Below are 14,586 nucleotides of genomic sequence, written 5' to 3'. Positions count from 1 at the left end.
AGAAGTCTGTGGGACAGGAAATTTAAAGTAAAATTTTAGAGTTAGGTAAGTAGTGTTAGCTTTTCTTGTTTAATTAATTGTATAAAGGTAATTGGTAATTGATACACTTTTGTTCTCTGTAGATTATGAGAAGAAAAAATCAATACCAAGTTTTGTTGACCGCATCTTTGGTGGTGAACTAACTAGTACGATCATGTGTGATCAATGCAGAACTGTAAGTAGATGCCATGTGCACTGGTTTTATTCACTAATATTCATAGAGTAGTTTATCAGTTGTTTATTCAAAAACAGAAACGTCTACCGTCATAGGATATCTTTTTAAAGTATTCAAATGCACATGGTTCTTTGTGGGAAATGTCAGCATTCCTTAAATCTTGAAGAAGTTAGTTTAAAATTTTATTTTCCCCAACCCAAAGTCCTCAATGTTGTGTAATTTTTTATTTCAAATTTTCTTAATTCTTTGTTTATTTTAAAACCTACCTCTACCCCCTACTCCACAGGGCAGGGAGGATCTTATGTAATATTTAGAGTATTTGCATTTTTACATTTTCTTTTTTGATTGGTTAAGGTCTCCTTGGTTCATGAATCTTTCCTTGATTTGTCCCTCCCAGTTTTAGATGATCAGGTAAGACTACTGAGTTTATTTTATTCAAATAGATTTTTTTCCTTGTAAGATTTTATGGGGAAGCCTTGTAACGCTTTTTAAGTTTGTGTATTACTAGCCTACACAGAAATTTTTCTTAATTTGAGTTAGAATAATTTTTAGGATTTGAATAAAGAACAGGGTAACTACTTTTAAAAATGAGGATGAAAAAAAAGATGATGCATTCAGAATTCTGTACAAGTAGTTAGTTGGATTGGTTTGCATGCAGGGAAGTATTTTCCTTATATTAAAATTACTACTTGTTTTTGTTATTGAAGACTAATCATGAATCCCTTGCACACCTAGGTTCATAAATGTCAAATAAAGAGTATTGTTTCATTTTAGAGCCACGTTAATTTGGTTCCTTTTAAGTAGTAATAGGAAAAAACAGATGTTATGAGTATTAGATAAGTCATTATTCAACTTCATATGAATTATGAGTCCCTTGCCTTGTTACTTGGTAATTGAAGTCTCACCAAACTTTATTTTCTCTTTCTCTGAAACTGTCATATGCATGCAAAGAAAGAAAGAATAAAAAGAATACACTGTGGTGACATGTATAAATCACTTAGAAAATACATTTGGAAATGGACATATTTACAGTGTGACACAGCATGTATCTAATAAAATTCATTGTATTTCTATTACACTTGCATGTGAAGTTGCCTTTTTGCTGTTTTGTTGGTTTGCTTGTTTTCTCACTATGTGAAGATTGCTTTCTATTATATGAGGTAAATGGATTTTGTCTCATCTATTTTCAAATATTGTGGAAAATAAAGTTAGTATGCAATAGAAGTAGAAAAATACTTGATAGTACTGATTTTTTTTTTTTAATGGTAGTTGTGAAAGTTCGTTTTTGACCCATGTTATCTATATTTTAAGAGTGGTAAGAAAAGTGTAAATGATAGAAATCTAAAAAAGACAATGGAGGATGAAGATAAAGATAGCGAGGAAGAAAAAGATAATGACAGTTACATAAAAGAGAGAAGTGATATTCCTTCTGGAACAAGTAAGCACTTACAGAAAAAAGCAAAGAAACAAGCCAAAAAGCAAGCCAAGGTGGGTATTTAGGAGGAAAATCATACATTTCTTATTTGGTATTTTGAACCATTGAGTTTGTAGTCTGAATGACATTGGTTAGATGTGTATTATTTTATATATCGCACTTTCATTTGACAATTATAGGCTTTAGCTGATTTTGTATTTTCTGCAGAGAAATTGCTTTGAATATATGTGAAGAAAAGATTGTGCTTCTTTTTGTTTTAAGTCCTACATTGCTTGTAAGAAGTATTGGTAGTAAATTTAGTTAATTAACTTAATTTTTTGAGTTAATATGTTGACGCTCACAAATTTAAAAATATATAAAGGTAACAATAAGTCCCCCACCGCGCCCCCACTTTTTTTTTTAATCTGAGACTTTCACTCTGTCACCCAGGCTGGAGTACAGTGGCACAGTCTCTGCTCACTGCAATCTCCATCTCCCAGGTTCAAGTGATTCTCACGCCTTTGCCTCCTGAGCAGTCAGGACTACAGGCGCATGCCAACAAGCCTAGCTAATTTTTATATTTTTAGTAGAGACAGGGTTTCACCATGTTGGCCAGGCTGGTCTCAAACTCCTGACCTCAACTGATCCACCCACCTTGGCCTCCCAAAGTGCTGGGATTACAGGTGTGAACCATCATGCCCAGTTGACCACCACTTTATGAGAAAGGTAAACATTTTTGTTTTTTCTTAACATATCCTTCTGGAGTTTCTTTTGGAAAATATGAGCAAATACAAGTATGTATTCTTGTTTTTTTTTCCCCTTTCTTACCATACACACTATTCTGGATTGTGTTGTTTGTTTATACTTATGTATTTGGAGTCCTTTCCATTTTAGTATATAAAACTTCTTCGTTCTTTTTTTTTCTTCTTTCTTTTATTTGAGACAGAGTCTTGCTCTGTTGCCCAGGTTGGAGTGCAAATGGTGAGATCTCAGCACAACCTCTGCCTCCCAGGTTCAAGTGATTCTCCTGCCTCAGCCTCCTGAGTAGCTGGGATTACAGACATGAGCCATCACACCTGGCTAATTTTTGTATTTTTAGTAAAGACAGGTTTTGCTGTGTTGTTCAGGCTGGTCTTGAATTCCTGACTTCTGGTAATCTGCCCACCTCATCCTTCCAGAGTGCTGGGATTATAGGTGTCAGCCACTGTACCTGGCCCACCCTCCTGCCCCCCTCCCTCCTTTCCTCCCTCCCTTCCTTCCTTCCTTCCTTCCCTCCTTCCGTGTTTTATGGATGTACCATAATTCATTTAACCACTTCTCTATTGGTTTAGTTTGTTTCTAGTCTTTTGCTATAATGGTCAATGCTCTAGTGAATAACCTTATACATGTGTCATCTCTAGGGTAAATTTTGAAAAGAAGGATTGAATTTGTAGTTTCAGTTGATACTACCTAATTGCCCTTGACAGAGGTTTTTCCTGATCCTTAACAGCTGTGTGATAATCAGATTTCCAGATTTTGATTGGTGTGTTAGTTGGAAAATATTATCTCAGTGCAGTTTTATTTTGTATTTATTTTAATATAAATGAGATTAAGCATATCTTTATGGTTCAGAGCCATTTGTGTTGCGTTTTCTTTGAAGTTTTTGCTTATATTTTCTCATTTTTTATTCACGTGTTTCTCTGTTTTCTGTGGAAACACATCAGAAAATATTTGGGTCCCGTCCTCTATGCTGCCCTTCATTCTTCTGGTATGAAAACGTAGCCTTACAGGGGCTTTTCTTTCAGTTACAACTACCAGAAATGCTAACCCCTTTGGGTTTTTAGGCATTTCAGTAACAGTAATCTTGATTAAATGCCTTCCTTTCCTCTCTGTTTATAAGTAGGTTGCAGGTGGTAAGAGTGATTTTAAAGGGTACAAGTTCTTCACTTTCTCCTGTATATGCGGGTGGCTACCTTGCTTCTTTGCTAACTTCAGGCCATTATTTTCTCAGAATACTTTTGTCTGTTCCTCTGATGAAAGCAGTCCTGTACTAGTGCATCCTTGAGTTTTCTTTCAGTTGGTTTTTTTTTTTTTATCTCAGTGAAACCTTGACCCAATAATTATAACTCCGGTCGATAAGTTTCTTTCTGTTATGTGTGTAGTCAGACCCACCATATGCTTTAACATTTGGCTGCCTGGGTTTAACAATCTTAGTACTCAACTTCTCTTAGCACAGAGACCATGTCTTGGATATTTTCATCTCTGCAATAGGATAATTTTTTGTTGATTGGTGATGTTTTGTTCCTGATTTCATTTAAAGAACTTTTTCTTTCTTTCTTTGGAACAGAGTCACTCTGTTGCCCAGGCTGGAGGGCAGTGGTGTGGACGTGGCCCACTGCAATTCCCACCTCCCATGTTCAAGAGATTCTCCCGCCTCAGCTGCCCAAGTAGCTGGGACTACAGGTGTGCACCACCCACGCGCGCCTTACAGGCATGCCTGGCTAATTTTTTGTATTTTTAGTAGAGGTGGGGGTTTCACCATGTTGGCCAGGCTGGTCTGAAACTCCTGACTCAAGTGAGACACCTGCCTCACCCTCCCAAAGAGCTGGGATTATAGGTGTGAGACACCACACCTGGCCTAAATAACTTTTCTTCATTATTTATATATTTATTTTTTGAGACAGAGTCTTGCTCTGCTACCCAGGCTGGAGTATAGTGTACATGATCACAGCTTATGGTAACCTTGAACTCCTGGGCCCAAGTGATCCTCCTGCCTCAGCCTCCTGAGTAGCTGGCACTACAGGTGCACACCAACGTGCCCAGCTGGTTTTTATTTTTTTTAGAGATGGGTCTCGGTATGTTGCTCAGGCTTGTCTCAGATTCCTCAAGTGATCTTCTTGCTTTGGCCTTCCGTAGTTCTGGGATTACAGGTGTGAGCCACCATGCCCAACCAGTTTCTTCATAATTTATTTGATCCTTGATAGTAAAGCAACTTTTAGGATCAGATTGTGAGAATGAACTCTTTTTTAGGAAATTATTTTTGATTAACAAGCAACAAAACTGGATATAGTACATGTGTATGTTTTCTCTGTTCCTCTCTCTTCCTCCTTTTCTCCCTCCCTCTTTCTTTTTTTTCTTTCGTAATATCTTATACTTTTTATCCAGAACCAACGAAGACAACAAAAAATTCAAGGAAAGGTTCTTCATTTAAGTGATATTTGTACTGTTGACCATTCTGAAGATAATGAATACGAAGCTGAAATGTCACTTCAAGGAGAAGTAGATATTAAATCCAGCCATATTTCACAAGAGGATGTTATGCATAAAGAATATTGTGTCAACCAAAAAGATTTGAATGGCCAAGAAAAAATGATAGAAAGTGTAACTGACAATCAAAAATCCACAAAGGAAGTTGATATGAAAAATATCAACATGGATAATGATCTGGAGGTTTTGACATTGTCTCCCACTGAATGTACTAGAAATTTAAATGGTGCCTATCTGAAGGAAGGGACCAATGGAGAAATGGACATTTCCAGTGGTTTCAAAAACCTGAATTTGAATGCTGCTCTTCATCCTGATGAAATAAATATAGAGATTCTGAATGATAGTCATACTTCTGGAACAAAGGTATATGAGGTTGTAAATGAAGATCCAGAAACTGCTTTCTGTACTCTTGCAAACAGGGAAGTTTTCAGTACTGATGAGTGTTCCATTCAGCATTGTTTATATCAGTTCACTCGTAATGAGAAACTTCGAGACGCAAATAAACTGCTTTGTGAAGTATGTACACGGAGACAATGTAGTGGACCAAAGGCAAATATAAAAGGTATTTAATTCTCTCATTGTAAGTAAAATTAATATTCAAAGGCACATTTTGCACTGCATAGGCAGAATACTTCTATTGTAATTGTATCTGGATTTGGATGGCATGAATAAGTGACCTCTTCTGTGTAAATATTTTAAAAGAAGGATGAAAGAAGTAGGACTTTATTGAAGTGGCTAGTACTCTGTGACATCCCAGCAGCAGTTAAATGGGACAGTTTTCTCCTTGACATCTCTCCCTGTGGGTAAATTATCCCCTTAGAATGGAATCACCACAGCCACCTGACACATAGTGGCTATTTTTTCCCCACCCTTATCTCCTTTGTACCCAGGATGCCAGACGACTTCATCAGTGTGCTAGTGTGACACGCCCAGTGCAAGGCATGGGGATGACAGTGCCTTCTTACACTCTTCCTCAAATGGGCAACAGGAAGACACTGACAGTTTCTCCCATCTCCCCACTGCATTTTTTTTTTTTTTTTGGTTTGGGTAAATAGGATGTGGAGGGCCATGGATTCCTGAGGATTTTTACTAAAATTGTTGAAATGTTTTTAAAATTCTAAGTAAAATTTTATTTATTTACATGTAGAGACAAAAAGTAAGCGTGCGTGTGTGTGTGTGTGTGTGTGTGTGAGCTCAGAGACCATAAAAAAACAGGCTTACTTTTTGTCTGTATGTATGTGTGTATATATATATATAGACAAATATATATGTACTATATCTGCATAAATATATGTTACTTATATATGATATATATATATATATCTGCTCAGAGAGCATACAAAAACAGACTTACTTTTTTTTTTTTTTTTTTTTTTTGAGACGGAGTTTCGCTCTTGTTACCCAGGCTGGAGTGCAATGGCGCGATCTCGGCTCACCGCAACCTCCGCCTCCTGGGCTCAGGCAATTCTCCTGCCTCAGCCTCCTGAGTAGCTGGGATTACAGGCATGCGCCACCACGCCCAGCTAGTTTTTTGTATTTTTAGTAGAGACGGGGTTTCACCATGTTGACCAGGATGGTCTCGATCTCTTGACCTCGTGATCCACCCGCCTCGGCCTCCCAAAGTGCTGGGATTACAGGCTTGAGCCACCGCGCCCGGCCAGACTTACTTTTTGTATGTGTGAATGTATATATGTATCAGCTCAGAGACCACACACACACACACACACACACACACACATATTTTTGAGACAGAGTTGTGCCCTGTCTCCCAGGGTAAGGTGCAGTGGCCAATCTCAGCTCACTGAAATCTTCCGGGTTCAAGCAATTCTCCTGCTTAAAGCTACCCAAGAAGCTAGGATGACAGGCGCCCGCCACCATGCCTGGCTAATTTTTGTATTTTCGGTAGAGATGGGGTTTTGCCATGTTGGCCAGCCTGATCTTGAACTCCTAACCTCAAGTGATTCATCTGCCTAGGTCTCCCAAAGTGTTGGGAGTACAGGCGTGAGCCATCATGCCCAGCCTAAAAAATGTTTTTTATAGATGAACATTTGCAAATGATTTGATGATGGAGTATACTAACCTTTGAACCTCATTAACCAACATAGTGTCTCTCCACAGTAATTCCATTTTTCTCTGTAATAGATTATAATCACTTCCAGTTATTACAGTATTTTGATTTCATGACTAAGAATTTATAGAAATTTATATCTCATATGTAAGTACCTATAAAATATCTTTGATTTGCCTCCTAGTCCACAGATTCTACAATATTCATTATCTGGTCCTTCATGGAAAAAGTTTACTGATCCTTGTTTTAGATGTTTGAAGTGATTTTATAGCAAATCTGAATGTTGCAGGGGTCTGAAATGATTTTCACACTGCTAAAAATTTCTTCCTTTCTTTAGGTGAAAGGAAGCATGTTTACACCAATGCCAAAAAGCAGATGCTAATTTCTCTTGCTCCTCCTGTTCTTACTCTTCATTTAAAGAGATTTCAGCAGGTAATCCTTGTTACCCAAAATTTGTTTTAAATATGTAACACCTACTTCATTATTACCTACTTTATTCATTACTGTCTCAACATATTACTATGTTTCTTTGGTTTTCTGTTGTTTCTGAAGTCTAATGTCAATGAAGTAGGAAAGGGAAAAAAATATGTGCTAGGCAGAGGTGCATGTGAAAGTGGAGGCACAGTCTCCTCAGATTTCCTAGAACTCATGTTCATGTTCCTTTTTTTAACCTGAAATAATGTAGGGACATCTTTTATTTCAGGTTAGAAAAAGAAAAAGACTAATGTATTAACATATATCTCATGCTTTGGAATATTAGTGATTTTTTTTTTTTTTCCGTTTTGTGTCTGTTTTCTTGTTTTTACTGACCCTTGATAAGAAGACATTGCTGCATTGGATTGTCATCATTTTAGTGGAAAATGATGGAAAGTTTTCCATCTTTTCTGGAAAACTTTTGCTATAAGCAGTATAACTTCCAAACTGTGTTCCAAATTCCAAAAGTACCTTCAGCATCTTCAGAACGTTTTTCCTCTTGTGGTTGGTATGGGCTTGACTAATTGGGTGGGCCTTTATTAACAACTCAATAAGCTTGGTTCCAGCATGAGGCTGAGAGTATGTGTTTCACAGAAAAGTATTATGCTATTGTTGAGTTTTAAGCACTTGGAACCTGTGGTCTAATCTGGCATTTTTCGATGGCTGAAGCAGAAACTTTGAGAATTTTGTCATGGGAACAGCTTTTTTCTTCTTCTTTTTGAGACAGTCTTGTTCTGCCACCCAGGCTGGTGTGCAATGACATGATCATGCCTCAATGAAGCTTTGACCTCCTCTCTCAAGCGATCCTCCCACCTCAGCCTCAGTAGTAGCTGGGACTGTAGGTGGCTACCACCGTGCCCAGCTAATTTTTTAACTTTTTTGTACGGACAAAGTCTCACTGTGTTGCCCAGGCTGGTCTCGAACTCCTGGGCTCGAGTGATCCCCCTGTGTCAGCTTCCCAAAGGGCTGGGATTATAGGCATGTGCCATCATGCCCAGCTGGGAATAGCTTTCTTAACGTGTTGGTGTGTGTTCTTTGTGGTGATACATGTGTACTTAGCAAATACAGACCAACTTGGAATCAGTTGGTGGTTAGGAAGAATTGAGTCTCCAAAGAAAATTGAACTAGAGCTTAATATTGATACTCTTTTGGACATCAGAGGGGACTTCACCTGTATTGCTTTTCCAGAAAAAGAACTCAATCTGTTATGTTTCTCTTTTAGGCTGGTTTTAACTTACGCAAAGTTAACAAACACATAAAGTTTCCTGAAATCTTAGATTTGGCTCCTTTTTGCACCCTTAAATGTAAGGTAAGTGAAAGTGGTCTTTTTCGGGAAAGTCCTTTAAAGTCAAATCATAGCTTACTTACCTAATGCTTCAGTAGCATCTCACTTAAGTATGAAGTTGATAACAATCACTGGGTAGAGTGAGTCTTTGATCATTGTAGCTTTATAATTTAAAGATCAGTGATGAATCATTTTGAAGATTGAGTTGTTATTTCATTTCAATGTTTAGAATCCCCTTTATTGTGGCACTCATGTCTTGTGAGCTGAGGGCATAAAACTAAAAGTAGTGGATCTATGAATGAATAATCTGTTTAATATGGTTGAATGTTAAGGCTGGTGAACATAGATCGGGGTGGTATACATTTAACCCAGCATATTGGTGGTTCAGGAATGGTTCTGTAAACTAAACCATGCTTCAGGTATATTTAAAGAAGGAGTAAAAGTATGATGAATCAAGATGAAATGAGTTTTGCAGGCAGAAAGAACAGCAGGAGTAAAGGCAGCAGTGTAAAATAGGATGTTGAGTGCCAGAGACTGGTAATATATGTATTTCTAGAACTTACAGTACAAAGTATAGAAGAGTTGAGAAATGAAGCCAGAGAAGTGAGGTAGGAATGAAGTTTTGGAGGGTTCTCATGGTGAGGAATTTGGACTTCATTAGGTATACAGTGGGGAGCCCTGAAGAGCTTAAAGCATTGGGGTGGCATGGTCAGATCCACGTATGACATAGGCTACTTGTTGAAGTATGGAGGCTGGATTTTAGGAGGGAAAGATTAGATAGAGGCAGGGAAATTAGTTAAGAGGCTGTTGCATTAATTCAGCCAGTAGTTAATGAGGGCTTAAAGTTGGGCAGGAGATGGGGAGCTAGAAGGAATATTTCAAGAGGTAGAATTAACCAGACTTAATGGTTGATTGGCACTGGAAGGTGAAGCAGAGGACTTTATAATTGGATGCTGAGGGTGGCAGAGAAGGGGTTGAAGAAGATTCCTGAGGCCTGGCTCGATAGATGGGAGTACTATAAATTGAAGTAGGAAATAGAGGGAAAAAAGCAGGTAGAGAAAGGATAATGACTTCAGTTTTAGATACATTTGTGTGTCCAATATCTTTCAGAAAATGTGCTTAGTCTAGAAAACATTTGTATATACATACTTGAAACCTACGGCAGAGAGGTTAGGATTGGCCCAGGGCAAAGGTTTAGAAATCAGTACATATGTGGTGGTTTAAACTATGAGAAGATGGGATCCCTTATATGTAGAGTCTGAAGAGAGAGAGAAGACATGGCCAATGACAGGACCTTCCCAAGTGTCTGTGAGTGGAAGAGGCAGGGGTAGAAAGTGAGGATACCACAAAGGATCTCCAAGAATCTCCATGTTAAAGAAGATTTTGGGGCCAGGCGTGGTGGCGCATGCCTGTATTGCTAGCACTTTGGGAGGCCGAGGCGAGTGGATCACTTGAGGTCAGGAGTTCGAGATCAGCCTTGTTAATGTGGTGAAACCCTGTCTCTACTAAAAATACTAAAATTACCTGGGTGTGGCATCACATGCCTGTAGTCCTAGCTACTCAGGAGGCTGAGGCCGGAGAATTGCTTGAACCTGGGAGGTGGAGGTTGCAGTGAGCTGAGATCACACCACTGTACTCCAACCTGAGCAACAGAGCAACAAACGGCCTCAGGAAAAAATAAAGTCTGGGCCAGTTGCTGTGAAGGGCATAATGGAACAGGCAGCTAAGAAAAATGTATACGATTATAGTTACATTGAGGACTGTGACAAAGTACATGATCATATATTATACTTTTGTTTCTTGGCAGTAGTGGCTGTCTGGTTTTGGAGCACAGCAGGTACATTATAGGATTCAGGGTGAGGTTTTGTGATGAATTGGGTATAGTGGCAAAGTTGGTGGTGAGTACTAAGGAGATTATTTGTCAGTGATACATGTGGTTGAAGTTCTCAAACTTTAATGTGTATATATGAATCAGACCTACAAATTTTGATTCTGTAGGTCTGGCATGGGATCAAAAATTCTGCATCTTTAATGTAAAGTCTCAGGTGATGCTGATGCTGGCTGTTCATGGACATCATTTTGAATAACAATGGTCTAGACTGCATATGGGAATTGTATTAGTCCGTTTCCATGCTGCTAACAAAGATATACCCAAGACTGGGCAATTTACAAAAGAAAGAGGTTTATTGGACTTACAGTTCCACATGGCTGGAGAGGCCTTACAATCAGGGCAGAAGGCGAGGAGGAGCAAGTCACATCTTATATGGATGGCAGCAGGCAAAGCAAGAGCATGTGCAGGGACACTCCCCCTTATGAAACAGTCAGCTCTTGTGAGGCTTATTCACTATCATGAGAGCAGCATGGGAAACACCTGCCCCCATGATTCAGTTTCCGCCCAATGGGTCCCCTCCCACAACACGTGGGAGTTGTGGGAGCTACAATTTAAGATGAGATTTGGGTGGGGACACAGCCAGACTGTATCAAGAATGAAGTGAAAAGTCTTCATAGGCCAGGAGAATGAGCATCGGATATCCTTTCTAGGTTAAAGAGTACAGAATAGGTGAGATGAGAGTTGAATAGTGGAAGACTTGTGGACTAAGATGAAAAATAAGATTTATGTCCCTTGAGCTCAGGAGTTTGAGACCAGCCTGGGCAACATGGTGAAACCCTGTCTCTACAAAAAATTAAAATTAGTGGTCGTGCTGTGTGCCTGTAGTCCCAGCTATTCCAGAGACTGAGGGGGAGGTTGCAGTGGACCGACATCATGCCACTGCACTCCAGCAGTGGGAGACAAGAGTGAGACCCTGTCTCAAAAAAAAAATTGTATGAACAGTTCTGAGTGATGACAACCACAGAATCTAGTCCTGATTCTGGTTGGCTAAAATGGAATGGCATTTAAAATCCTGTGAGCGTCAGAGATGGGACAGAGAAGTATTAAGTTTTTCAGTGAATACTGAGGTAGATTGGGAAGCTGAGGCTAGAGACAGTACAACTGAAAGGCAGTGATACTTGTTTAAGGACTTTTTACATGTGAACATAAATAGTTGTCTGCAAAATGGCTCCTGGCCCAGAGAATGCCTGTTTCTGTTGCCAGCGCTGGAGTCCTGAAAGAATAAGCAGCCTCCACTTTCTGGTGGGGAAGAGGAACACTTGAGAGGTGTAGTGTGCTTCTCACCGACTCCCTTGGGGACATTTAAAAATACAAGGGGTAATTCTTGGCACAACCTAAAATACTGTCTGTTTAGGGCGTAAATTTTCAACAGGGTATTCAGGGTTGTTAATAGCTAGGGCGGTTAAGATATTCTGGAATTATCCTCAGGCTTCTAAAGAAACTGACAAGTTGAATTCAGTTATTTGGTACCTGAGCCAGGTAACTGATTGCATCAAATGGCCTATAGCTTTTCTAGCAGGGTAACAATGGTACCTTTATAATAAAAATAGAGGTGTCTCAAGCTGAAGGATAAAATAGTAGACTCATGAATGATTTCTGTACTCTGAAAGTAATGGTTAAAGACCCTTTGCATAGTATAAACTTGTTTTGCCAATGACATCTGTATAAATGGAAGTAGAACTAACTTTTGGATTCTACTCATTTTTAAAGAATGTTGCAGAAGAAAATACAAGGGTACTATATTCCTTATATGGAGTTGTGGAACACAGTGGTACTATGAGATCGGGGCATTACACTGCCTATGCCAAGGCAAGAACTGCAAATAGGCATCTCTCTAATCTTGTTCTTCACGGTGATATTCCACAAGGTAAGGTGTCTCAGAAAATTCAGACACTCAACAGATTATGGTATAACCAAAAAGTAATCAGCTTGAATCTTTCCATTTATGTTTGATTTTTTATTTCCTTTTGACAGATTTCGAAATGGAATCAAAAGGGCAGTGGTTTCACATCAGCGACACACATGTGCAAGCTGTGCCTACGAGTAAAGTACTAAACTCACAAGCATACCTCCTATTTTATGAGAGAATATTCTAATATCAAAGTGCTTTCTCTGGAAACACGTTTATGGCTTTTATAATGGCTGAAATAACAATAAAGTATAAAGACTAAAATCATGTTGACCTAACATTAAATACATGCCAGAAGAAATCATGTTTAAAATATTGAAGGGAAAAGTACCTAAAAACTTACAATGGTTTTGTATTGTTATGGTGGTTTTTATTCCTACTTTGTTTCTGGAAAGGAAATCCTGAATTACTTAAGTCTTCTGTGTTTAATGTCTGGGTGATAGATCACATCAATAAACTGACTTACCCCAAACTTTTGTTTTATTACTGAGATTTTAGCTTCTATGGACTTACCCTACTAGGTAACACTTTAAAAATGTTTCATCAGACTGGCTAATGAAGTTTCATTACAAGTGTGTTAATTTTACAAGCATAGATGTTGGCAGTAGAATGGGATAAATGTTTGTTTATAATCCTGAAGCCATAGTGTATAAAAGCTGGAGTATATAAGGCCTTACTTTTTATTTGCTCTATGCCAGTGGTCAACTGATATAGGACAGATAGAAGACAAACCAGTCTCACTCCTAGGAGTATAAGTTTTGCCATTCCCCTTTAATATACCAGAGAAAGCCTATGAACTGTCCCAAGTCAGTCAGCCAGTGTTTGAGTTACATGCAACCCAAAGAGCCTAAGGACACCAAGCCTCTCTGAACTTCTTGTAAGGTTATTAGGATGACTTTGATATACAATGAACACATAACTTACTGTGGCAGTAGTGAGAGTTTTATCATTCCTAACATCTCTTGAGTTCATGTAAGACCCAGTCAGCCACATAGCTTCTAAAATCTCTTGGAACGAACTAAAAACAGGCTGGCACTGTGGCATGCTTGTAACCTCAGCACTCTGGGAGGTCAAGGCAGGATACCTTGAGCCCAGGAGTTTGAGACCAGCCTTGGTAACACAGTGAGACCCTATCTCTACAAAAACTTAAAAACTAGCCAGGTGTGGTGGTGTGTGCCTGTGTCCCCAACTTTTCGGGGGGCTGAGGTGGGTGGATTGCCTGAGCCCAAGAGTGGTGGAGGTTGCAGTGAACAGATCTCACCACTGCACTCCAGCCTGCATGACAGAGCGACACTGTCTCAAGGGAAAATATACACACACAATTTCAAACAGTATTAAGAACTTTACATAACCACCACATATGGTTGCACATGTCCTATGCAATTCAGTATAATTTAACTGTAATTTTTTTTTTTTACAAGAGCACAAATCCACATTTATTTATTGACTTTTCATTAGTTCTAAATCCTTGAGGGGTACAGCATCACTCGGATTCTGTGTCCAATGGCCTTAGCAGGAAAGTTGCTTTGGAATTTGGCATGAACCATGCCAGTTTTCGTGGGCCTGAGTTACCTTTCCCCAGATTACTCTGATTTTGTTTGGTTTGCCACCAGGAGCCACTGTGTTGTTCTTTGCTTTGTATACATAAGCACATCTCTTGCCCAAATAGAATTCTGTTTCATCTCAGGCATAAACACCTTCAAATTTAAGAAAAGCTGTGTGCTCCCTTTGGTTCCGGAGACCCCGCTGATAGCCGACAAAAATAGCCTTGGACCACAGCCTTCCAAACATAGTTCCTTTTATAAGTCCTGTTCCCAGCAGGCCTCCAAATTTCAGCCAATGTTCTTTAATTTTAACAAAATAGGATCTGCTTTATGAAAACTAACTTGATTTTGTACATGTCAGATCTACTTTCAGTTATAAGCATTTTTTTTTGTACTTTACTAAGAAGAATATCAACAAATTATTAATTGCTATTGAAACAAGTCACCTTGAGTCAGGAATTCCAGAGCTGTGACAAAAACACTCTGGAAATTAGTTCAGGTGTTGGCAGATCTTTCCTGTAGAGGGCCAGATAGATAGTAA

At 38.9% G+C, this 14,586-nt stretch overlaps 1 protein-coding gene and 1 pseudogene across 7 annotated transcripts in view; one reads left to right on the top strand and one right to left on the bottom strand.

Moving 5' to 3' along the window:
- USP16 (ubiquitin specific peptidase 16) overlaps positions 1-12,768 on the top strand; it is a 27,123-nt gene extending 14,355 nt beyond the window's left edge. For all 7 annotated transcript variants that reach the window (XM_074389391.1, XM_074389389.1, XM_074389388.1 and 4 more), the window contains 8 exons: positions 123-214; positions 569-625; positions 1,526-1,702; positions 4,773-5,436; positions 7,280-7,374; positions 8,639-8,725; positions 12,303-12,459; positions 12,567-12,768. In XM_074389391.1, coding sequence (XP_074245492.1) covers positions 123-214; positions 569-625; positions 1,526-1,702; positions 4,773-5,436; positions 7,280-7,374; positions 8,639-8,725; positions 12,303-12,459; positions 12,567-12,688 — 1,451 coding nt within the window. In that variant the 3' untranslated portion in view covers positions 12,689-12,768. The remainder of the gene's footprint in view (positions 1-122; positions 215-568; positions 626-1,525; positions 1,703-4,772; positions 5,437-7,279; positions 7,375-8,638; positions 8,726-12,302; positions 12,460-12,566) is intronic.
- Positions 10,867-14,586, bottom strand: LOC141582032 (large ribosomal subunit protein eL33 pseudogene; annotated as a pseudogene).

This window comes from Saimiri boliviensis, chromosome 18, assembly GCF_048565385.1.
Source record: "Saimiri boliviensis isolate mSaiBol1 chromosome 18, mSaiBol1.pri, whole genome shotgun sequence".
NCBI lineage: Eukaryota > Metazoa > Chordata > Mammalia > Primates > Cebidae > Saimiri > Saimiri boliviensis.
Note: the sequence above shows the minus strand (reverse complement) of the source record. Positions and strands in the feature narration are given on the sequence as shown.